A 24,707-nucleotide genomic window follows, 5' to 3' on the forward strand; every position below is an offset into this window, starting at 1 on the left:
TTTTTTTCCTATTTAGATTTCACCTTTTCTGGTGGTAAGCTCCTTCAATATCATTCTACACTTAATGTTATTCATACTATCTCATTTATCTAATTTATACTTCTTCATATTGGCTCTAACTTTATAGCCCCATTGAAGTTTTGGTCTTCCTCTTTTACGTTTGACCATCATTTCCAAACGATCAACCTAATTTCCTAAGTAGTTCATAGGCCTTCTTATTGTGTGCCCAGACTAAGTCTGTTTACCATTATCTTCGTCTTAATGAGCACTACCTTTAAACTTCCTAGTATTCTTGTACTGCGCACTTTATTCTTTCTTGTTACCCAAGCAATCATCCTCAGCATTTTCATCTCCATAGTTTCTAGACTTCTCTCGTCTAATTCTTTGGTTGGCCATGTTTCTGAACTATATAGAATAGTTGGTTGTACTATGGAACTATAAATTTTTCCCTTCAATTTGTGTAGGATTTTTTTTATCAAAGAGCACTCCAGATAAAGATCTCTACTTTAACCACCTTTGATTAATTTTACTCTTTATCTCTTTCTCTACTGTGCCGTTTGTTTGTATAGTGGAGCCCAAATATTTGCAGCTTCAAGCCGATATCTGTCATTCATTTATATCAATGCTCTCTGTTTCATCTCCTCCTATCACCATATACTCAGTTTTTTCTCTATTTACTTTTAGTCCGTGCTTTTCTAGGAGATTTATCCAAATCTTTCTTTCATTTCATCCTTGGAATCGGCAAGTATCACAATATCATCTGCAAATATCATATTCCACGGGACTTTTTGAGGTATAGAATGTGATAATACATCTATTAAATGAAGAGAAGTGGGCTGAGAGCCGACCCTCGATGAACTCCCTCGGCTATTGTGAAGCCTGCTGAAGTTCCTGTTGTGCTACGGACAATTGTTATATGGCCCATACACATATCCTCTATTTTTCTTATAAATTTTTCGGGAACCTTTTTCTGGCGTAACGACCATCAGATAAGTTTTCTTAGGGTTCTATCCTTTTCTAGATCGAGATTTGTATTAAATTACTTTTAATTTTAAACAATAATTTAAATTTACAAGCTATAATTTCAATTTCAATTATGAATAAAGAATATTTAAGTGTTATAATGTTTTTAAATCATTTTAATTTACCGCTAAATAAAATTTAAAAAAGATTAAATAGACCAATCAAAAATGTGGGCGAACTTTACGATCAAATGATTTTACTATCATGTATGCAAAACCCTACATTAGATTTTGAATTTGTTATTTGTAATAAAATCCCTTTATCATAATTATAGGGTTTCGAAATTGATCTGACAATGACAGAAGAAATAAATGATATTAGATCTGAATTAAACGAAGATGAATTTGAAAAGTTAGAAAATTTACTTGAAGATGTTGCCAGTAAAAATAATTTGAGTGTTTTGAATGTTAAACACATTCTAAAAGTACAATATTATATATAAATAATAATGTGCATTATATATTATATTATAGTGTCTTATAACTGATGATAAAGTGAAAAAGTTTTTAAAAAAATATATTAATGAAGATGAAGAATGTACCTCTGATAATTATTTCTCAAATTTAACAATTCACATTGAAAAATCTGAATATAAAAATAAAATTTTAAATATTGTCAAGCATATTTGTGATAGTGATTTTCAGCCCAGAATAACAAGATTAAAAATGAGGGAATTAAAAAATAAAGGAGTAAATAAAGCATATTATTTTACATGTAGAAAAACTTATCTATTCTATACTATTTTATTATATTAAGTTTCAAAAATTATATTTAATATAATTTATCCATATTTAAGGCACTCTGCTCTTCTATGTGGCCCATTTCACCACCAAATTTACATAAACCTGTTGTTATACCACATTATCAAAATGAAATTAATAATCATAACACTCTAAATGAAAATAAAGATAATGTTGATGTCATTAAATTTGGGGATGTTGACTATCCATCTGAAGATGAAAGTGATATAGATTTCCACTGTGAAAAAACTATGTTTGATGATATATTGAATATTGACAAAATTACTAAAGTAATAAAGATTATGTGTACATTTTGATGAAATATTCCTTTAAAGCATGCTATAGTGGAGACTGAGAAAATAGAGACTAATGATGAGAATATTATTATGAATAGTAAACATTAAAGATTCATATTTTATTAATATAATATTATATTAATTAAAATAATAAATATAGAGGCTTGAAAATATTCTAAAATCTTATTTTTTATGAAAGATATTATATTGTGAATTGAATATATGATTAGTTTTTTCAAATGACTTAGTGATTGACCCAAAGTTCAGGTAGGCAGTGGCTAGGTGCCCCCAAAAATTCTAGCATTTTTTCTAGGTTCCCCCAAAAATTGGGGGTATATCAAATTTTTTCTAGGCGCCTCCAAAAATTAGGGGTATATAGAATATTTTCTAGGTGCCCCCAAATAGATACTTTTAAGCTTATTAGATACATATATTGAAATTATGGGGGCAATAAAAAAATTATTCATAAAATTTTTATTTAAAATCATAAAATTAATCTTATAAACATTTAACGACATGTTGTAAAAAAATAATATTTTTTCCGTGGTTTTTTTAAAATATTTTGACACCTAAAATGATATCAATTAAGACATATATCACACATGACTGAAAGATCATCATTTAACAATATATGACACTCATGACATAGCCATACTTCTGCTAGTATATTTATATATAAAATATAAAGTAATTCCCAGACTTCCTCCATAAAATGTTTTTCAAGAATAGTAATATCTACATCATTATTTTCTATGCATCATATATCAAATGATGTTTGAACTAAGATATCATCCTTGCAAATTAATACATTGTTTACAAATTTTTCTATTGTCTTTAATGTACATAACTTTTTTATAACCCACAAAATTTTTCGATTTCTGATAGTAAGACATAAGCCTTAGGTTTAATTTCTGAAAAAAATATATTAATATTTTATAAAAATAAATTACTGATAAGCTTATTAGATGTATCTTGTATATTTTCTGAGGACTCCTGTAACGGTTATCTGTATAAAAATATAGCCAATAAAAAATAAATATAAATACTTGAATTTATTTTATCTTTTAATAAGAAATCAATGAATTCTTTCTGCGAATTTGGTGGGTATGCTATCAAATAAAATAATGTAAATAATTTTATATAAAATAAAATAACGATTTCTATATCGGTACTTTCTATATTTTTAACAATTTTATTTTTGTGAAATTTTCTTGATAAGCCTATTACTGTAAGATCAGAATTTTTATGTCTTCCCTGTCTTTTCATCCTAGCTGGCAATTTGATATTCTTTAATTTAATCTCCATATTTTCTTTATCTAAATTAGTAAAAGAAAATATTATAAATATAATAGTGCAAATTGCAAATAATATATACATTCTTCCTCTTTTTGTTGTTTGCTTCTATCAGTAATCATATCTAAGATCTATAGAGATTTATAAATATAAATGAAAAAAATACTTAAGATAATTGTAAATACTTCTATATCAAGTTCATTAATTTGAGGATCTTAATAAAGATTATTATAAAATAATATATATATTTCAAAATACCTATATTATTTGGAGAGGAAGCCATATGGAAAATTCGATGGGACATCAGCGAAGTCTAATTAAAATTAAAATTATAATATATTAATATATATAAAAAAACCTCTCTCATTTGGAGAGGCAGTCATATCTGAGGAAAATTTAGTTGGGATATGAGCGAGGTCTGAAATAATTAAAGTAAAATGAAAAAATATATTATATTATATATATTTCAAAATACCTATAATATTTGGAGAGGAGGTCAATGATTGTATCACAAAGAATAAACGATCATCTTGAATATATTCTTTGATAATGTCAAATTGTTTATCAAAGAAATCAAATTTATCTTGCGGTAGATGTGATATGTATTGAGCTTGTGATACTAGCTTTTGATAAATTTTATTATATTTGTCACGTTGTGATAATTTATTTTTGGGATTATATTTTGTAGTATGACTGTTGATTGAAATATCTGATGAAAATTCTTAAAAATATAGAAAGTACCGATATAGAAATCGGTATTTTATTTTATATAAAATTATTTACATTATTTTATTTGATAGCATACCCACCAAATTCGCAGAAAGAATTCATTGATTTCTTTTTAAAAGATAAAATAAATTCAAGTATTTATATTTATTTTTTATTGGCTATATTTTATATAGATAACCGCATTTTACAGGAGTCCTCGGAAAATATACAAGATACATCTAATAAGCTTATCAGTAATTTATTTTTATAAAATATTAGTGTTGTAAACGAACGCGTTCAAAATGAACGCGTTCGTGAACGAAGTTCGTTTTTTTGAAAAAAGGTGATGAACGGCGTTCCTTTTTTTTGACGAACTTTGAACGTGAACGCATTCCTTTTCTTTGATGAACGCATTCAATTTTACGTTCGTTCAATTTTAAAAACACTTTTTATTTTTATTTATTTGAAAAATTAATATTAATCCGCATTTTTTAACAAAAAAGTCTTATATTTTTATTTATTTGAAAAATTAATATTTAATCCAATTTTTTAACAAAAAAGTCTTATATTTTTTAATCAGCTGTTTTTACTTTTTCCTCTTTCATATTGCAATTAACGTACCATAACGTGCTACTGCTAGAGAAGATAAGATTAAAGTTTATTAATTGCATGGATATAAATATTTCATCATCGATTCTGAAAATCAAAATTCAATATTAGATGAATTAGAATTACCATGGCCCAAATATCATAAATATTTCACTGTTTTAAAATCAAAAGGTAATTCAATAGTTTTTAGTATAGCTAACGCTGTATTAACTGCCAAGCGTTCATGCCTATCAGATTAAAATTTTGAAAAGCAATTATTATTAAAAATTAATAAGAAAATTTTTTTATAAATTTATTTTTTTATCGCTCTATAATATTGTATTTATAATTATATTATCAAAATAAAACTATTATTTTTTATCATGGCTAATATATTGGGTTGAAAAATATAAGGCATTTATTTATATTAAATTAAATTTTAAAAAAAATTTATCATAAAATTTTGAACGCATGAACGCGTTCATGAACTTGAACGCGTTTCTTTTTTTGAATTTGAACGTGAACGCGTTCGATTTTTGTCAATGAACGTTGAACGCGAACGCGTTCGATTTTTTTAAAAATGTTTACAGCACTATAAAATATTAATATATTTTTTTCAGAAATTAAACCTAAGGCTTATGTCTTACTATCAGAAATCGAAAAAATTTTGTGGGTTATAAAAAAATTATGTACATTGAAGGCTATAGAAAAATTTGTAAACAATATTAATTTGCAAAGATGATGTATATGTTACTATTCTTGAAAAACATTTTACGAAGGAAGCATGGGAATTACTTTATATTTTATATAAAAATATACTAGCAGAAGTATGGCTATGTCATTAGTGTCATATATTGTTAAATGATGATCTTTCAGTCATGTGTGATATATGTCTTAATTGGTATCATTTTTTTAAGTGTTATAAAAAAACCACGGAAAAATTATTATTTTTGTACAACATGTCGTTAAATGTTGAACTATTTTTCTTATTGCCCCCATAATTTAAATATATGTATCTAATAAGCTTAAAAGTATCTATTTTTCTTATTGCCCTCATAATTTAAATATATGCATCTAATAAGCCTAAAAGTATCTATTTTTCTTATTGCCCCCATAATTTAAATATATGTATCTAATAAGCTTAAAAGCATCTATTTAGGGGCACCTAGAAAATATTCTATATATCCCCAATTTTTGGGGACGCCTAGAAAATTTGATATACCCCCAATTTTTGGGGGAACCTAAAAAAAATGCTACTACTGCCTATATTTAACTTTGATTGACAAAAATGACCCCAACTAAAATTTTGGTCCTTTTTTTTACTACAACCGAAAACGAAATTTAGATTTTTTTAAACTTAGACATAGGCCTATTTAAAATGGAATCAAGTCAAACAGTGCATTATTTTATTCAATTATGTTTATTCATTTCATTATTATTTATTTATAACCTACCATTATCATGATAAGGCCTGGGTAAATTTTGGAATTGTGTCATAAAAATTAACCATGAATTTGTGAGAATAGGTCAAATATATATTTTATGTTAAAGTAGAAAAATTGTCCTAAATTTTGACTAATCAAAAGAATTGACCCAAACTTTGGACTGAGGTTACAACTAATTTCTTTAATAATGCTAATTGTATTCCTGGTCAGTATTTTTATAAAAGTTTTTAAAAAAAAAATATTGGGCCAGATTCTATCGTAACAGCCAAAGGATTTGCTGATTCTGATTGGTCTGAATACTCTGATCAATCGCATGAAGCCATAACAGATGATTATGATAATATGATTGAAGAATTGTTTATCCAGGATGTTAAAGTTGATCAAAATCTACCACCTAAGAGAAGAAGTAAACTCTATTAAACAATCTCTTATAATTATAGTTGGGTAGTGAAATGTTGGCCGGCCAGCACAATCTTCAGGCGCTTGCCGGGGAAAATCCGTTAGCATTAAAACGTTTTAATTTATATTAATTCCTTCCAAATTTGAACTACTATTTTTGTAAGAAAAGCCCCGAAACTAAAGTGATAGTTTTTGGCAACTAACTTGCTTTCCTATTTTTTAGCCGGCTAAAAATTAGCTTATATAGCTAAAAATATAATAATTACCCAATTATACTTATAATGAATTATTTTGAATTGATTACCATGAAAAAAATGATCTAAAAATAGCATTTAATAAATTATGCTCTAATCCTTAATTTAAATACAATAGCTTATTAATTATTTTTGGTAATAACATGTACAATTTATTTTTCACCCATTCAGGTTTAAAAAAAATATATGATTAATATCCGTATTATTCAGAGTGATGATAAACATCTCTTATGACTGTTCTGACAAATTTTATTGAACCTCTTTTAATATATATATTAACCCTACACCCATGTTTTTCTAACTTTTCTACTATCTTTCCAATATATACTAACTTTTTGTGTTGATTAGCTTCAGAAAGATCCCCAAAATGGGTCTTACAAAAATCAAACTGCATAAAAGGATAGTTCAAATGCATTAATTTACTAATTGTGCCATCAAGTGGGTTTAAAATATTGATTCAAAATCGAGTATTTATTTTTAAAATTTTCCTATATTATTATTCAAAATACTTACATTATCATACAACACAAACGATATTTAACACTATTCTATTCATCCTTTATCAAAAAATAAATAATAGCTTCCAACAAATATCGCACCTCTCAAATTGATGCCATTAATACATCGACGGAAACTGTAGTCGGCATGTCGCTTGACCAAACCATGGTCTCAAAAACAAGCAATTCAATAACCGAATTGATTGGTCTTGAAGGAAATAGTATCAACAAATCGGCGGACACCACATTGTTAGAGAACAGCGAAGTTAGCAAGTTCTTCAGTAACTTTGGTCATGAGTTGTCCTGCGAAAGTAGTGATAGAAACGAGGAAAGGGCAGATGAAGATTACGATCTTATTGCAGAACTGGAAGATTACATGGAGGATCCGGAAGAAACGAGGAACGATAGAACTACGGTAGTTTCAAGTTAGTATCCTACCTTTCTTAGGAATTTTTGGCAAATTGGCTCTTTAATTTCTTAAACATCAGTTGAGACATTTTTTTCTTTAATAAAACATATTCTTTTGGAATTACCTCTATACATTAAATAAATCCCTCCCCCCCCCCACCAGATTTTTGAAAACCGAGCATTGCCCATTTATTTAAAATTGCAGGTTCCACCCTGGCCCAAATCATGACCTTGCTCATACCTTATATATAAACCAACTCCATATCACGGAGAACCTCTGTAGCTATCCGGCAAGCCATTTAATTAGTATCTCCCAATCCCATCTACTTTACCAACTTGAAAAAGATGGGACGGGGGGTGTTTAAATAGTAACTTTTTTTAAACACTAAAAATAAAATTATTTATTAATTTAGCTTTTTGTCCTTCCTTTCAAATGGTTTAGTTAATATTTATCATTTTCATTCCTATAATAAAAAACGTATATTATACAGGGAAAGAGCTCAACAGGCTCTGGAACGAGTTATTCCAAGATGTCGACGCCGTCCTTACAAAAAAAGATGGAGCCGTTCAATCATCGTTGGCGGAAGTGAATAATCAATTAACAACAGATCTATCTGTCGAAAATAGTAAGGCCGAAAAACCAGTGTATACATTGAACGAGATTGAAATCAGTCAATTGAAAGATCAGATGAGAAAAGTTCAATAAATTTGATTATAAAATTTATTAAGCAATTTTGACTTAAATATATCAGAGTCCAGTAGGCCCAGCCCCACAGGCTGGACCGTATTTTAGTTTTTTTTAAAAAAATCTAGGTCAGGCCATGCAAATGGTACTTCTGCAGGTCTCTGAGTGCCTGGCTAAAAACTGGCTTTAAAGTAATTTTTTTTAAAACACTTGAGTCAAGCATATTTTTTTTTACAAATAAATATTTTACATTTATTATCAGAGAATATCATCTGCTTTCAGGAAAAATGTTTATATAACTGTTTGCATAATTAATTTGGTTCTAAATGTTCTAATTTATTTTTGTTAGATTTTATATAATATATTAAAATTTAATATATATAAACAACTAAGGGATTTTTAGTGCCTTTCCCTTTATTATCCTTATCTGGGTAACAAGATTTTGGTCAGCTTTTTGTGAAAAAAAACCTGCGCGATTATGTCATTTATGTTCTTTTTAGGACGGATTGTAGACCAACGTGCTAAATAAATGAATTAATATAATTTCAATTAATCAATCGTAAAATATGGAAAAACTATAAAATGGTGGCCTTTTATATTCACTTATATAGGAAATATTTTGTAACACCTGGTCGAACTCAAACCCTGTGACTGGCAATTTTTTTTAATAAAAAATAAATTTACAGTAATACTTGTCTAATTTGGGCTCTTTATAATTCGGACAACTTTAATTTGAACAAAATTTTGAGTCTGAATCAAATTCTTATTAATTAAAAGGTCTTCATAATTTTTCCAGATATTTAAGTTGGGCAAAAATTTTGATTCATAATGGTGCCCAAATTTGACAAGTTTCACTGTATATTAAATTGGTTCAGTTGAAAGATCATAGAAGCGTTTTCCGTTTCATATACTGCTGATATTTCTCATTTTGAAAAAAAAAATTAAATGCTGGACTTTCAAATGATCGAAAATACAAAATCCTAACTGCAGACTTAATATTGAGTAGACCCAACCCATTGATGTATATATACTACTAGATTGGCGATTCATTTATTTAAAATCATTAAAAATCGTCCATATATAGGAGTCAGCTGTAGTGCCATTTCGTAATTTGCACGTCGATCAAAATAACATTAATGTGCATTCGTATAATCATTAAAAACAATTAATCGGCATGCTGACCACAAAATAGCGCTACAGTTGATTCCCATGTATGGACATTTTAATTAATGAATCGTGAATCTATTAGTATATATATATACGTACACCACTGACCCAATCCTGCCAAGATTTTAGAGAGAAAATAAAATCCGTTTGCATGTCATATGTTTTTAGTATTAAGCCCAGCCTGAATTTTTGTGGATTACTGTCCAGACTCCAAATTTTTTAAAATTTTGTTTATTTTGAAGTGATTTTGGCCTTGGTTTATAGATTCATAATTTATTTATTTTTAATAGAAATTGAAAATAGGAGCCGATAGAGTATATATTAATAAAACCCTCCATTATATAAATTTTTCCAACTAATTATTTGATATAATTTAAATTAATTTTTTTATTAAAAAAAGCGGTCTAGCATGGGTTTTGCAAGAAAAAAAATGTTTAAGCCCCTACTCAGGCAGGCTTTTTAGGCCCTACTCGGGATTTTTTTTAACTTGATGAAAATTTTAAAACATTTTATATTTGGATCATCAGGACCTACACATCTTTGATATATAAAGAATTTTTTTTTAAAAAAAAGTGGCATAGGCATTTAAGGCTAATGTTTTTCTAGCCAATGGATGATATCGAAAGTCAAATAATTTCTCGCAAGCGTATTTTTTTCAGATTTAATTGCAATGTTTTGTTATTTTATTATTCAATGCTGAAGCACGTTCAATTGCTGACTCAAACTTACCTACTGAGCTGTGAAAGTCAATGTATTTACCCGATCAAGGAAGTGGCGAGAACATTCATAGTATAATATTGTATTATACATGCATTCTATTTAAATCATTATTATTCAAATATTCGTAGTTAAGCGATTTATTTTTTATGATTTATAAAGGTAAAGAGTATATATTTAATGATAATATATTGCCTTCAATATGTTTTTTTTTCGACAATATGTAAAATGCTTACGCAAACCTGTACCAAATTGTTAAGACGATATTCTTTTTCTTCTCCGTTTAATGGCGATTTCCAGGTTTACCCAGGTTGGCTTTCCTTCTGATTTAATCATTAGGAAATTTTGTAGCAAGGTTTTTATCGGAGCCCTTTTTGACATCAACCCCTTTAAATGGGTTTTACACTCTGTCGAGGAGACGGTTATCCTATTCTAGACCCCAGGGAACCTTTTAAACTTCCATTAGCAGCCAAAAGACGTTGGCACTCCACCGCTTATTTTATTAATCATAGAACTGAAACACGTTAAAGGTTTACAGGGATGGATACTATAACCTTATGGAAAATATAATCCAATCAACCAAAATTTTATTGCAAATTTTCTATCTACCAATTATTTTGCTGGAAATTTTTAATTATAGCAATCATATTTTTCGCTTATTTTGTTGTTGAGTTTAAATAAAAAAAATTGAAATTTGCCATTTTTTTTAAATCCTCGTTTTTGAATAAAAAAAACAAACAGTTTTTTTTAAGTTTTTTTACATTCCTCCTATTAACCGAACCTTTAAAAAGGTCTGTAAACCTGGTTGAAACTCTTGATATCCTGACTTTTCTAAAGATTATTAATAAATGATTTTGATTGAATATATCAGCATTGGCGGACTGGCTATAAATTCAAATGGACATTTTACCCATGTCACATGAGAAAATATCGATAATTAAGGCTGCCAGAAGAAGAAAAATAAATTTGGATTTCTTATCATATAGTTGATATTTAAGAATTATCATAGGTAGTTTATTAAAAATTAAAAGATTATACACCCCACTTTAGAAAATAAAACAAATTATTTTCATTTTCTCATTCATATTTATATATTAGGAAATTATTATATTTCCATTTTTTTATCATTGAATCATTTATTTAAGACTATTATATATAATATCTATAAGAGTGTTTAAAAAATAATAATATATATTCTTAAAAAAAATAAACATTTAGTCCTAAGAAAAAACATATTTGAGTTCCTAAAAAGAAACAATGGTTAAATTTGAAAATATTGATTCGTATATTCTGTCTGAGGAATAGGAATTCCCTTGGTTCAGATGTTTATTTTTGGAATTTAGATATAATGATATATGTCCTCTATGTCAATACATTTTCTCGAGGAAGTTATTTAGCAATGCAATCATTTTTTATTAAAAAAATATCCGTTTCCGAATAATTGTAATCAATTATTAATTTAAGTTTCTTAGTATAGGTCTCAGAGACTACTCGGGCCGGTTCTGAAAGAATTTATTCAAAAAAATACCCAGACCGGGCTTATATTTTAAAGTCGCCGGTTAGCTATAAAAATTAAGAATAAATACAATTTTTTTTAAAAAAATCTGGGCCGGGCTGTGTAAATGGTACCTCCGAAGGTCTCTGATAGGTCTTTTATTAATAATATATATTAATTAATTGTTAATCGCGATCTTTGATTGGGAATTTGTTCAAATTTAGCTTAATCTAAACACAGTTCAATTTTTTTTTAAAATTTATTAAATAAATTTAAATTTTTTTTAGAAAGAATTGGATAAATTTTCCAAGGCTTCATTGGTCACCGAGTCGAATTCTTTGTTTAACCCGATTAATCTGCATCATGCCATGGAAATTATCAAGACAGATTCTGATAGAGTTGCGATTAAATATCACCAGCCCAAGGACCAAAGTATTTTTTTTAAAAAAACGGGCTATGCCACCATTTTTGTAGGAAAATTAGCAATTTATTAAGCCATTATTTAAACATAATCATTTCTTTTTTTAAAAATATTTATTTCTTCCATTCAATCTTTCTTCTCTCTTTTTCATTTCTTTCTTTACTCCCCCCCCCCCCTTTCTATTTAATAAAGATTAGAACAAAGCACTTATATATATTAACCTTACCACATATATTTCTAACCTTAGTTATCTATTCTAATGAAGTGATATTTTTTTAAAAGAGGCTGTACAATAGCAGTATCTTTAAAAGTGGAGGTATACATTTTGACCCTTAAAATTTTTTTTACCCGTCCACCCATATGCACCTTTTGCAAAAGATAATAATGGAGAGGGCAATAAACAGTTAGATTGCTTGATGTTTTCTATTCCTTTATATAATGTATTCCAGGGACTTGCATAGGTGGAAAAATTTCAGGCTTGGCCTAGACTTGTGAAAGAATATTTTAAGCCTGGCTCGAAATATTTTGGCATGGTCCGGTTTTTTTGACTAATTTTCTGCCCCAGTCCAATGTCTAAAATTTTTGAAATTTTATATATTGGGAATTATTTTGCTAATCGTTTTCGAAGAGAAATTTAAAAAAATATGAACCGTATATTAACTTATTAAAAGCCCGGTCCTGATTTTTTAAAATCATATAATTTTTCTGTCCGTTCTAAGTTCGGGTTTCGGGTTGGTCGGCTGGTTTCTGCTAAGAGTATATATGTTTATATTATTTTGGGAAGAGTTATAAATTATGTATGGCCCAAACGACATATATAAATTCCATTTATTTTAGGTGTCCTTGAATAGATATCAGCTGGTGTCTTTAGTTTTCCCATATAAAAAAGTTTATATAATATAAATCATTTATATGATAAACCTGATGGATGCATTCATGAATAATGTGACTATTGGTGCTTTGAATTTTATATTCTTCGTTCATTTTATGTTAATTTTATAAACCAAGATATTATTATAGAGTATCGAACTTTCATTGAATAATAAAAAGGGGATAAAAAAATTAAAGAGTTTCCAACCACAATGCAATCTTTTAAAAAAAAACTAAAATGGATTGTTTTCAGCTGATTCTTATGGAACACATTTATATGAATCGTCAAGTATAGGTAATATTATATACCATTGAGCCAGTCCAAAAATTTGACAGGTCTAAAATTGTATTTTTTAAAAAAAAATCTTTATTTCATTTCGGCAGGTATAAAAAAATTTCTAATCAGCTGAAGAAATAATTTTCCGCTAACATTTGGCTGCCATTTTATATTCTCTCTTCTGCTTCCCTTTAAAAAAATTTTCTTCAACACAATATTTAAAAAAAAAAATTAGGTGATTCAAACAGAAGGAAGAAACCGATCAGTCTGGAAACGATGCAGGAAATGGCCCATTGCCAAGCTCTTATATATCCTGAACTATTGCCTACCATTGCCTTCAAAAAACAGACATTGGATCTTTCTAAAAGTTATTTTTGCTTTTTAAGCAAAGTGGATCACAAGTATTTCGACGTTTTCAAGATGAAGACAAGTAAATTTAAATAATGCCTATTTTTTTTCTTTAAAAAAACGTGATCCTGAACCAAAATATATGTTGTTGAAACACCAAAATGAATAACTATTTATAAACTTGGGGGAGTCGTTAAATTTAAAAAAAAATAACTATACTTTATGAATCATCACTAATATCATGATTTTTCAAATTTGATTTTATTTGTGTAGTCACAACTATATATCAGGGTTGACCAGTCAAATATGGTCAAATTCAAATAAATGTTTTTTAAGACAATATTAATTCTGTTTTATATATAATAGTAAAAAATGTATGTATATTTAATTATTTTCTAAATTCTATAATGAATGTTTCGCTTTTTATGGTAGAGCCTTGTTCTAATTTATATTCATCATTTTCTTTAACATTTTTTAATCAATCTTATGTTATGATATACTCCTACCAATTTTCTGGTTATCGAGATCTTCAATCGAATTTCTTAAACACTTCTTTTAAATTCAATGTGAACAAAGTCCATTCCAACAACTTAAGCCCGAAATCTGATTGTTTTTTATGTAGTTTACTGGTTTCCACATAATTTGGCTACTAAATACTCCGCTTTTATTTCTGAAATTTATGATTTCAATTAAAATATTTTTATGATCATCTCTTTATGAAACTACTAATTTTTGTATTATGTCATATGCTTCATCAAACTAAAGTAAGATACTCCCCTTATATTGGGAATCCAATAAATAATCAGCAGTGCAGTGAGGGCACATGTATTTGGATTGTTTTCTTTTTTAAACTTATCTTTAATATTTTTCTTTAGGTTGGTAAATTACAAAATCATGGACATGATTGTATTATGTGTTTTCTAAATTAAGCATCTCGTTTTTTACGTAAGCCAAGGTCAATTAGATATCTAAATGTTTATGAATAGTTTAAAATTTTAAATTTTCTATCCAAAATATCATTTAATATATTATTGATAATTTCTCACGGACAAATATCCAACTTCTTCAATAGCTGCTTTCAGTGCTTTCTTGCATATTTATATTTGTTCATTACACTTTATTTAGGATACCCATCTTGTTAGGATAATTGTACATAATCATAATGTAATATAAATTGGCAATTAGTAATTGTCTCAAACCATTCTTAAGTAAAATTTATATATTTTTATATATTTAGATCCAATCAAATTAATAATAAGAAATTTTTTTTTTATATATATTTCAAATTGAAATTCTAATATTTTAATAAGAAAATTTTATATTTTTATATAAAATTATAATTAAATCGACGCCTTGAAGATATAAATATATTTTTAAATAATTTGTAAACAAATTAGATTGATAAATATGCTTTAAATACATATTAGTTCATTAAATAAATATAGTTATTCACCAATAACATTTTAGAATATTTGACCAGGTCAAATACTCCTTCTGTCAATTGACCGACTTGCCAACCCTGCATATATTGTGCTTGGGATTCGTATTATTTAATTATACAATACATTTATTCAGTTAATATCTATTAGTTCAGCCTAAAATTTGCATGGATATGGCATTAAGTAGATTTTACCGATTTTAGCCAAAATAATATTATTTCCTTCATTGATAATCTAATAACATTATTTCTTTTTGTTATCAGTATTAATTTTTTTTTATATTAAAGGGTGCTAAATGTTTATGTGAAATAAAGCATTTTTGTGATATCTCGTATTCCGTTACAAAACTTTGTAATTGCTAAATCCATTATAAACGTTTTAATCCTCCTATGCTTATACTATATATGTTAGATACCTTTTATTTAATAGTAAATTTTATTTTTTTAAAAAATATTATTAAAAATAATCATGTTTCTAAAAATTATTCAAACGATAGCAATTCAAAAATGTTTATAATATATATATATTTACATCTCGGATAAAAATTGTATATAAAAAAAATTATTTCTTAAGAAGGTGATTAAATTATTCTCATATTATATTCTATATTACTGACCAGATAAGCTGAAGAGGTTCAAAGATTCCGAAGTATCATATAGTTCTCAGCACGATATGCGCGCGGTTATAGCCCCATCTAGAACCAAGTTTTTAGGTTGCGAGGAAACTCTCTTGACCCTGGCCTTAAGTTATTGGGTCAAGCCCATCACTTGCCCCGATGATTCCATAGGTGACTCGAAAATTTCGAAAGATGACGTTATAGCCATCACGGGAAATGAAATTACAGTCGAACGTATGCAGTTTATCGAAAGCATAGTGCCGATCACTCATCGTAATAAAAATACCGATTCCCCAAGCTCCACCATATCCAACTCCAATGACGATGCCTATGGTAAATTCGAATTTTCGGGACTTAAAATAAAATGGCGAAATGAATGCAAAATTATGGAAATCGAAATTATATTAGTATCATTGTTTTTATTATATTATTTTATGTGTACTCAAATAACGAAGGAAATTCCGGCAAATGTCACTGGAACCGATATTACCAGGCAATTCACGATTTGGTGATGCCATGCAAATCTTGCCGAAGCATATTGGGCAGAGTTGAGAGAGAGGCCAAGACTTTATTGGAAAAATTTAGGAATATTCAGAAAAATGGGAAAGTCGTACTCGATAACGAATTTATGAGAGCCGGGGGTCCTATAAGAATTTATTTGCTTACTGGTAGGATTCCTAACATAACTCGGTATGTGTATAACATCGATCCATCTTTACTCTCTAATCCGTGGGGCATGTTGGAACGGGAGGACATCAGATGCCTTTGTAAACCATATTTACCTAAATGGTTGATCAAATATTATGGCGATTTCCAAAAGGTAAATACGCTACTTGATGATAGTGTTAAAAGCGAGATTGCTTTAACATCCGTCAGGAATTACGAAGATTTGCAATTCTCTTTCACCATGAAGGAAGGGGATAAACTCTTAACTCTCGATGTTAAGAGTAATAAACCAGAAACGGAAGAATTCGATCGAACCACTGAGAAAAATGGTCCAATCACGAATTTCGGTTATGGTACCATTTTGGGTGACGATAGTCATATGAGCGAACATAGCAAAAACGCGAGTTTCGAAAAAACGGGCCGAAATAATGTAAATTATGTTGACCCTCGTGACCAGGAAAATGAGCCATCGTCAGCGATAATACCCGGCGGCCTTAACAAGCGTCAACTCGGATTGTGCAGGTCTATACGACTCAAGTACAAGCGATTTAGATCGTCTCGCTTCCTTAATAGACCCGATTTCATCGAAAGTGACGATAATACGGATCATCCTGATCAAATAACGTCGGATAACTTGAGCGAGAAAACCAATACCGCCATGACTCGGGACAAAAATGAGATTGGTATTGAAGAATCGTGTGTGATAGCGGAGGTTGAGGGCCACCGATTGGCCAATAATGAGTTACCCAGACAATTGCGGAGTCGTAAAATCGAACACCTAATAACGGATTCCATCAAATGTAAAATTTTTGAACCATATATTATATTTTTTTAATTGTTTTTTTTTGTTATTATTTTATTCCTTTATTAAAATCGATTTGTAATATTTTCGTCTCTTTTTAAATAAAACCTAAATCTTATTTTCTACATTTGAATATTATTTATTCCAACATATCAATTTTAGCTTCAAATATACCCTCGACCAAGATCCTTTCCTCTAATATTCGCCGGAGATTTAATGAAAATTCGCGTCAAAGCATGGCCAAAGATTCTACCAGGACCACCAAACGCAATCTCGATTTCGTCAGTTGTAAAAAGGGCCCCACTTCCGATTTGGACCAGCTTTTCAAGGCCTCCAGCACGGTCGGATTTTTGCCCAAAGGTTTGAGCGGCGTCAAATTCAGGAGACTCAACAGAACGAGGAAAGAACTGGAACAAACATTATCATTGCTAAGCCAGGAGAACATGACTCATCAAGATACCATCAATGTAATTTTAATGAAAGACGAGGGAAAAGGATTAAAAAGAAATAGCGAACTAATTCCAAATAGGGGAACGGGCCGGACTTAAAAATGGTTTATAAAATTGAAACGTTCCGGACCGTTCATATTTTTTTTATAATTTTATAAAGTTTTAGAGCAGGGCTTCGAACTCGGAACCATGAATCGGGTCCAAAAGCCATTTTTCTTGAATCGGAAACGCTGGTTTATCTTATAAATGAGTACAGATTTAAAAAAAAACAACGGTCAATTTTGAACCTGGTTTTTGGACTCGAATTCTGACCAAAAAATTTTCGTGGATTTGGCTTTTTTTAAAATCCGATCTGTCCGATTTAACCTTCTCAAGTTTAAAACGGATAATGACTAATTTAATTTCCATTTTTTTTAAAATAAAAAATATATATTTGATTTTAGAAAAGAGACAATGAAATGGCGATAGCCAGATGTTTCCTGAGTCAAGCCAAAAAAAATTTGAGTCCAGAGGTATATAAAGTCTTCCTCGACGCTATAATATCCAACCCGAATGTAAACGATCTACCTAGCTATTTGGAGGTAATTCTCCTTTCCCCCCTCCCCTTTAAAATTTAGTTTTATTTTTTTTTGAGAAAAAAGTAACGATTTTAAAAACCTTATTGGGTCCTTTGTACCCTAGTAGTTATATAACCCCTCATTTGCAGTCAGCGTGAATTAGCGGTGAAGAATTCAAAAATGCACCATATTTTGTGTATTTCGCCGCGAAATCGCGCTAATTATGAATGAGGGGAATGAGTTGGATCAATAAATCTTACGAGCTCATGGTCCAAATTTTACTCCTTCTAGGGGTTTTTTTTAAAATAGATACATTAGCATGATAATAATAGTAAATAAAAAGCATGATGATATATACTTACAAGAGCTTTATAAGCATATCTGAAACCCTGACACTACCCGAACTAAATAATTTTACAAAATATTTATTCCATAAGATTTTGGACCAAAAATTTCCCCGCCATATTTTGGACCTGTTCTTGTTTTTGCAGGGCTCTTCATGATAGATTTTTTTTTCTCTAAGGTTCATTGCCTCTGGAAACTAATACTATTCACCTTTTTTTTATACAAAGCTTTACAACAAAATGTCTACCATCCTGAAAGATAAACCAGACCTGCTTTCTATATTCGCCATTTTTATTCCTCTTGAGACCTTTTTCAGGGAAGATCAAAACTGCCTTCCCAAAAATACAAACGAGTGTGACGCAATGTATCATAATTTGACCTTTGATAAAATTCGAACATTCTTAAGGAGATTGGAGGTAACTTAATATTATACCACCTGACTTTTATAATATTACATTAGTCAAAATTTATGGGTTGGGTCATTAGTTGATTATCTTATACCAGAATCTTTTAAAAAAAACAATTGGACATTTTTGAAAGTCCCGGAAAGTTTAAAAGGTCCATGATGAAGATATAGGTTTATAATATATTTTGTATGTCATTGGAGACTTGCGCAGAGGGAGTGTATATTAGATATCTGCAAACCTAATTCTATTTAAAATAATCAGGTTCGGGCCGGGCCTGGTTGGGTTGGATTTTGAAATATTTTTATATATATCTAAATTTATCAATTTTATATTGAATTTTTTATGTAAAATAAAAATATTTGATTTTATTTATTGGAACTAAACGACATATAACAGATGCCTTTTATTTTGAGTAATTATAAAAATTAATTTCTATATTTAAATTAATTTGGGCCGGGTCGGGTCGGTAAATTTTTTTAAAAAAAAATTCGTGTTCAGACCTAGCCGGCAAAACTTTTTTTAAAAAAATCTCGGGTTCTGACCGGGCCGGCAAAACCTTTTTAAAAAAAATTTCGGGCTGCGATGCAGATCACTAGTCTATATCACTAATTGATAGGGCTAGAATAAGTATTCATTTTATTTTATATTCCATCGGATATTTTTTTAGTTTCTCGCGAAATTTATTCTCACTTTTTACGTCTCCACAAATGATTTTTCCTATTTATTTTTAAAAAAAATTAGGTATACCTAATCAAAACTCCTAATTATTACAGAAAAATCATCCGGAGATTAAACTTGTGGAGACTATCTTCCGGTACCCTAAAAGAGCTTCACAGTATTTTATCCGCGAGTTGTAAATCCAACAATTTCCTCAGTCAGAGCTTTAATAAGATATTCTACGATTTTCCGCTTCCATTATCACAGTAAAAAAAATATTTAAAAAACGCGACAATTTACGTTTTTATTAACCTTATGTTCAAAGCTGTGTTAACTCGAATAAAATTTTTTTTTTGTTTGGGCATTTTGAGACCACAGACCATACAGAGACCAATTTATGGGCAACCCATCGAACCCGATGTAATATGGACCCTCAGAAAATTGTTTCGATTGAGTTCCTCTTTTCAAAATATCCGCTAAAATAGATTTTTATAATTTCCGAACCCAAATTTGGGTTCACGACCTTTGTTTCTTGGAGATAGGATTTATGAAATGATATGAGCGGGACAAGATTATCGCTAAAGGCTCCTACCCCAAATCTCTCTTCATATTATATTTCCTCTTTCCTAAACGTCTTTGAATTATCGAAAAAATTAATACATATAGACTTTTGAATTCGATATATTTTCTTTGAGGGGGGGGGGCTTGAAGTCTGAAATTTTTTGTTTGTCACCAGTACACCAGCGGGCTGAGGCCAATAACTTTTGATTATCAAAGATCTTTACAAATAAACATTTTTTCTTTTCAAATTAAATCTGACATTTTATACATGAACTTTAGGCAATCAATTTTGGAGTTAAATAAAAGAATTTTTTTAAAGTGCTCAAAATCATGATTGTGTTATCAAAAGAAAATATATATTGTGGAAATTTATTTTTCTTGTTTCCCATTACTAGAATTACCAAACTTTATATCCCTGTGGCTTGCCAGATAAAGGACATATAAAAAATTTTATTTCTTAGAAAAAAAGAATGAAAAGTAATAAAACCAGTTTTTTTTAAAAAAAACAGCGAAAAGAAATGCGAGAGGGGCAACCTTATAAGAATTTTCTAAAAAAGTAATTTATATTACGTGTGAAATTGTATCGAAAAGTTATTCAGCTAACCTTTAGTAAGGTCTAATAATTTGGTGTCAGCTGATAAAAAAGTATTGGATTGGTTAATACCAGTAGCGCATCTCTGATTGAGATTATATTATAATAAAAAATTTAACCACCTCATTTATCAACATTTTAAATATTTAAATGATAAAAAAATATCGTGAAAAGTTTTAATCTCGAAGATTTCGAAGAAATCGATTTGACCTCTCTTAAGAAACCTAGTCTTCCCCTTAAAAATGACCAAATTCTCGTAGCGTTTAACCCCGAAAACATGGATGATCGGGATTGCGATACAAATCCACAATGCTACGATTCGGACCCCGATTTTGAAACTATATCCATTGTGAGACTCCCCGCTAAAACTGGCACCAAGCGACGTATCCCCCAATCGAAAAGACCTTCCAATCGCTCCAGTAACCTTCCTTATAAATTTAATACGGGCGTGAGTATCGCTAAAAGGAACGCTGACATTGATTGCGACAATAATCGAAAAGAAGTTGGGAGCGGAAAAACCAATCCAGCGGACAATAAAATGGCATCCAAAGTATGCACACCTTGCATATATATATATAATAAATTAATAATTTAAATGTAAAGAAGATTTTTTTTCAATATTTTAGTGCTATGAATAGAGTAATTTAATAGAAAAAAAAACTGCGTTACTTCTTAAAGCAGTGCATTCTCATAAGTAACGAATATTTTCCCTCACTCCTCTCAAAAATTATGACAAACGTTCGATTAAAAAAAATATGACATAAACCGATTGTACATCGAAGATAAATAATAACAAACGATCATTTTATTCTCGCGAATAAATAGTCAATCCAAATGAGCATTTTTAAAATATTCATTACCAACAATAAAATGAAATAATCATTCAGGTTGATTACTATTTTCGTTTTGAAATGATTGATCATATCATCCATCTCCATTAACAATCACGTTGACGTTTCTCACAAAGATTTTGCCTAATACTATTTTTTTCTAATACCAGTTATTAGTTTATACCAGGGTTGGTAAGCTGCTCAATTGACCGAAAGTGTATTTGACTAGTCAAATACTCCTAAATATTATATCTTGAGCGAGTAGTTATTTGTTTCACGTATCCATTATTAAATAAATGTTAAATATATACTAAGTGCACCATCATGCCATATCATCTACTTTAAATTACAATTAGTTTAACGAGGTTTTGTTAATAATAAAATATATGCAATAAACATAAATTTGCAAAAGAGCTTTAAGGCTTTGTCATAGCCGACTATTTTGCCGTCTTTTAAGTATCGGCTAAATAGCTAAAAATAACAAAGGAAAAAATTTTAAAAAAGAAAGAAAAAAGAATGGAAAAACGAAAAATAGCAATGTCATCAAATAATTGAAATAAACCAAAATATTTTGTCCACCTTGTCTTTTAAGTGAAGTGACAAATGTCTTATTAACCTTTTCAAGGTCAACTTATTCTTTGGATATAAATTGGTCCATCTGACAAAAAAAAGAAAATGATTAATTGAACCAGAAAACGACTCTGCCAGAGAAAGTGAAAACGAAACATCATTTCGAGAACAAATCATAATATTACTAAATTTAACTATGCATTTATTTATGAATGTATTTTGTATATTTGTTATTACATGTACCCACCCAAACTTCATAAAAACATTTAATTGAGTTTGACCTAAAATGGTTTTTACTTATTCGAATTGCTGGAAAAAAAAACAGGCAAAGATCCTAAAACTTTCCTCTCTTAAATCATCTTTCGGCACTGAAAAAATTGGCGGCGACGACGACCGTAAGATTAGAATCTATCCTCTTCAAGGTGGTGTCAGCCGTCCTTACACCCAGGATTCTTCCTCTCTCGCAAAATCTCCCGACTCGTCTTTGCCCAAAGTTATTAAAGTTGATTTAAGTGGCCTGAAGCCTAGCGTGAAGCGAACTCCGAAAGAGGACGCTGGCGTCAAAATAAATATTTACTCGCCTCGAGTACTCAACGATCAAAAAACAGTAAACCACCAGTTTTTGAACTTGGAGAATACTAACAAAACCCGCGATCTATCAAATCTTCCTCCCAACCCTGGGATCAATCCGATTGCTTCCAACTTTCAGATGGAATATTCAAAATTTAAAGTTATTTCTGAATTATTATTTATTTTTAAAATTAGCCTATCCCATTTTATCAAAAAAAATAATTAAGTAAACAATCATATTTTTGGCCTACAAGATATATCGTAACTAAAACAAATTCAAAATTCAAGGAGAATACGATGGATCTCGAAGATAGCTACGATCCATTTTGTTCAAACCAAAAGTCCATTTTAAAATTCAAATTTGCCGCTCCTTATTGTGATTACGAAAAATTGGGTATTACACAAAATTTTAATCAAACTAAACCTGACCATCACCACATCGGGTAAATTTTATTTAAAAATCCGGTAAATGTAAAAAAATATAACTAAATATTTTTGGGTTTTATGCCAATTTAACTTTGTTATTGTTAATGTCATCTTCTTAAGACATATGGCACACGACATCGCCATTTAAGCCTATTTTTTAAAGCGAAAATCTTTTACATTTTGATGGTAATGTTTATTTATTAAATAATTGTTTTATAGCAACCTATATGCACTTGGCTAGTTCACAGTTTTTTTTTGCAACAATATTCATTTATTTCCAATAAAAACTTTTAATTTTAATTTATATAGTATGGTAGTATTCTTGAAACATTGGCCCCTACACTTTCTGAGTGATGGAAGCAAAATACCCCCCTCCCCCTCCCCGAAAGAACAGTTAATTTTTTGGCAGTATGTGAGGCAGTAGGAATGGCTAATAATATTTATATAAAATTGATAAATTAGGTAAAGTAGAATATTTTTAAAGTAAAGGTAAAATAAGCGAATAATTTTTCGAGTTTGAATCGTAAGTCTCCGAATAATCAACCATATCTTTTTTTTATGGTCTGTCCATTTATCATCTCTTAGCCGTGTGCAATTATTAATTAAGCATTTGTATTTTTTTTGGTTAATATTTGTTGGCATATTCTTTTGGTTATGAATGGGTGTGGTTAGAGGTTTGCAAGGTGATTTTTTAGCGGCCCGAGCCCGACCCGAACCCTGAATTCGAATTTTTTTAAACCAACCCGAACCCGATTAAATTTTTAAAATTGAGTATGAATATTGTAATATCCAAAAAAACAATTAAACACCTTAAACCTATAAGTTTGAAATTTTGGCCCAAATAAATTGACTTGAGTCCTCTAAGTTAGTCTCAACTTAAAGATTTATATGACTAATATGATAACCTGGCTGTGCTGTTTTAGATTTGGTCAAAGCTCCGCCATTTGACAAAAAATAACGTATATGGAAATATCATTATTAGTATACCATGTTTTCCATTCACGAAGTAACGGTAAAAGTAACTCGTTACTATTTTTGTATGCAAAAGCTGATCAATTTTATAAAATCTTTTAATGTGAGTTTCAATTTTTCTTCTCTATTTAATAATAAATAATTCCTTAAAATCATCATGATTGAAATTTAGAAGAAGAAAGTGATTTAAGATATTGATATTTTTTTTAGTTAACATAAAAAAAATGCCAATCACCTATTTATTTTATCTCTCGCTAACAATAAAAAAAATGTAACCATGTAGTTTATATAATATAGATCTCATCAAATTCACGGAAAGAAGGAAAGCGCTGCGGACCTATCATTGGTATGGACGAAAGAGATGGATAAATTTCTATTGTTGCAATACAAACACTTTCGAGCTAGCGAAATTGTCGGGAAAAGTGTGCAAAATCATACGTCCCATACGAATTTTTACCAGACTTTAGCTCAAGCATTTTCTCGAGAATTCCATGTCACGTTAAAATCTCATCAAATAGATGACAGGATTAAACATTTGGCAGATTTACTCGCAAATTTTTGATTTTAAAACAAAAAATACTTACATAATATATTTTAAATTTATTAAAACTTTTTAT

At 29.3% G+C, this 24,707-nt stretch overlaps 1 protein-coding gene across 1 annotated transcript; it reads left to right on the forward strand.

Moving 5' to 3' along the window:
* The first annotated feature begins 1,318 nt into the window (after window positions 1–1,318).
* LOC135931030 (uncharacterized) lies at window positions 1,319–24,707 on the forward strand. Its single transcript, XM_065467888.1, has 20 exons — window positions 1,319–1,447; window positions 1,497–1,712; window positions 1,820–2,053; window positions 2,099–2,156; window positions 6,344–6,499; window positions 7,327–7,668; window positions 8,143–8,348; window positions 10,206–10,292; window positions 12,003–12,147; window positions 13,519–13,713; window positions 15,690–16,019; window positions 16,142–17,152; window positions 17,317–17,621; window positions 18,047–18,184; window positions 18,733–18,921; window positions 19,654–19,835; window positions 20,897–21,272; window positions 22,448–22,852; window positions 22,981–23,135; window positions 24,388–24,707. Exons 1-20 carry the CDS (start codon window positions 1,319–1,321, stop codon window positions 24,650–24,652), a joined length of 5,124 nt encoding a protein of 1,707 aa, XP_065323960.1. The 3' UTR covers window positions 24,653–24,707.

Source organism: Gordionus sp. m RMFG-2023, chromosome 1 (assembly GCF_954871325.1).
Source record: "Gordionus sp. m RMFG-2023 chromosome 1, tfGorSpeb1-WG-v2, whole genome shotgun sequence".
Classification (NCBI taxonomy): domain Eukaryota; kingdom Metazoa; phylum Nematomorpha; class Gordioida; order Chordodea; family Parachordodidae; genus Gordionus; species Gordionus sp. m RMFG-2023.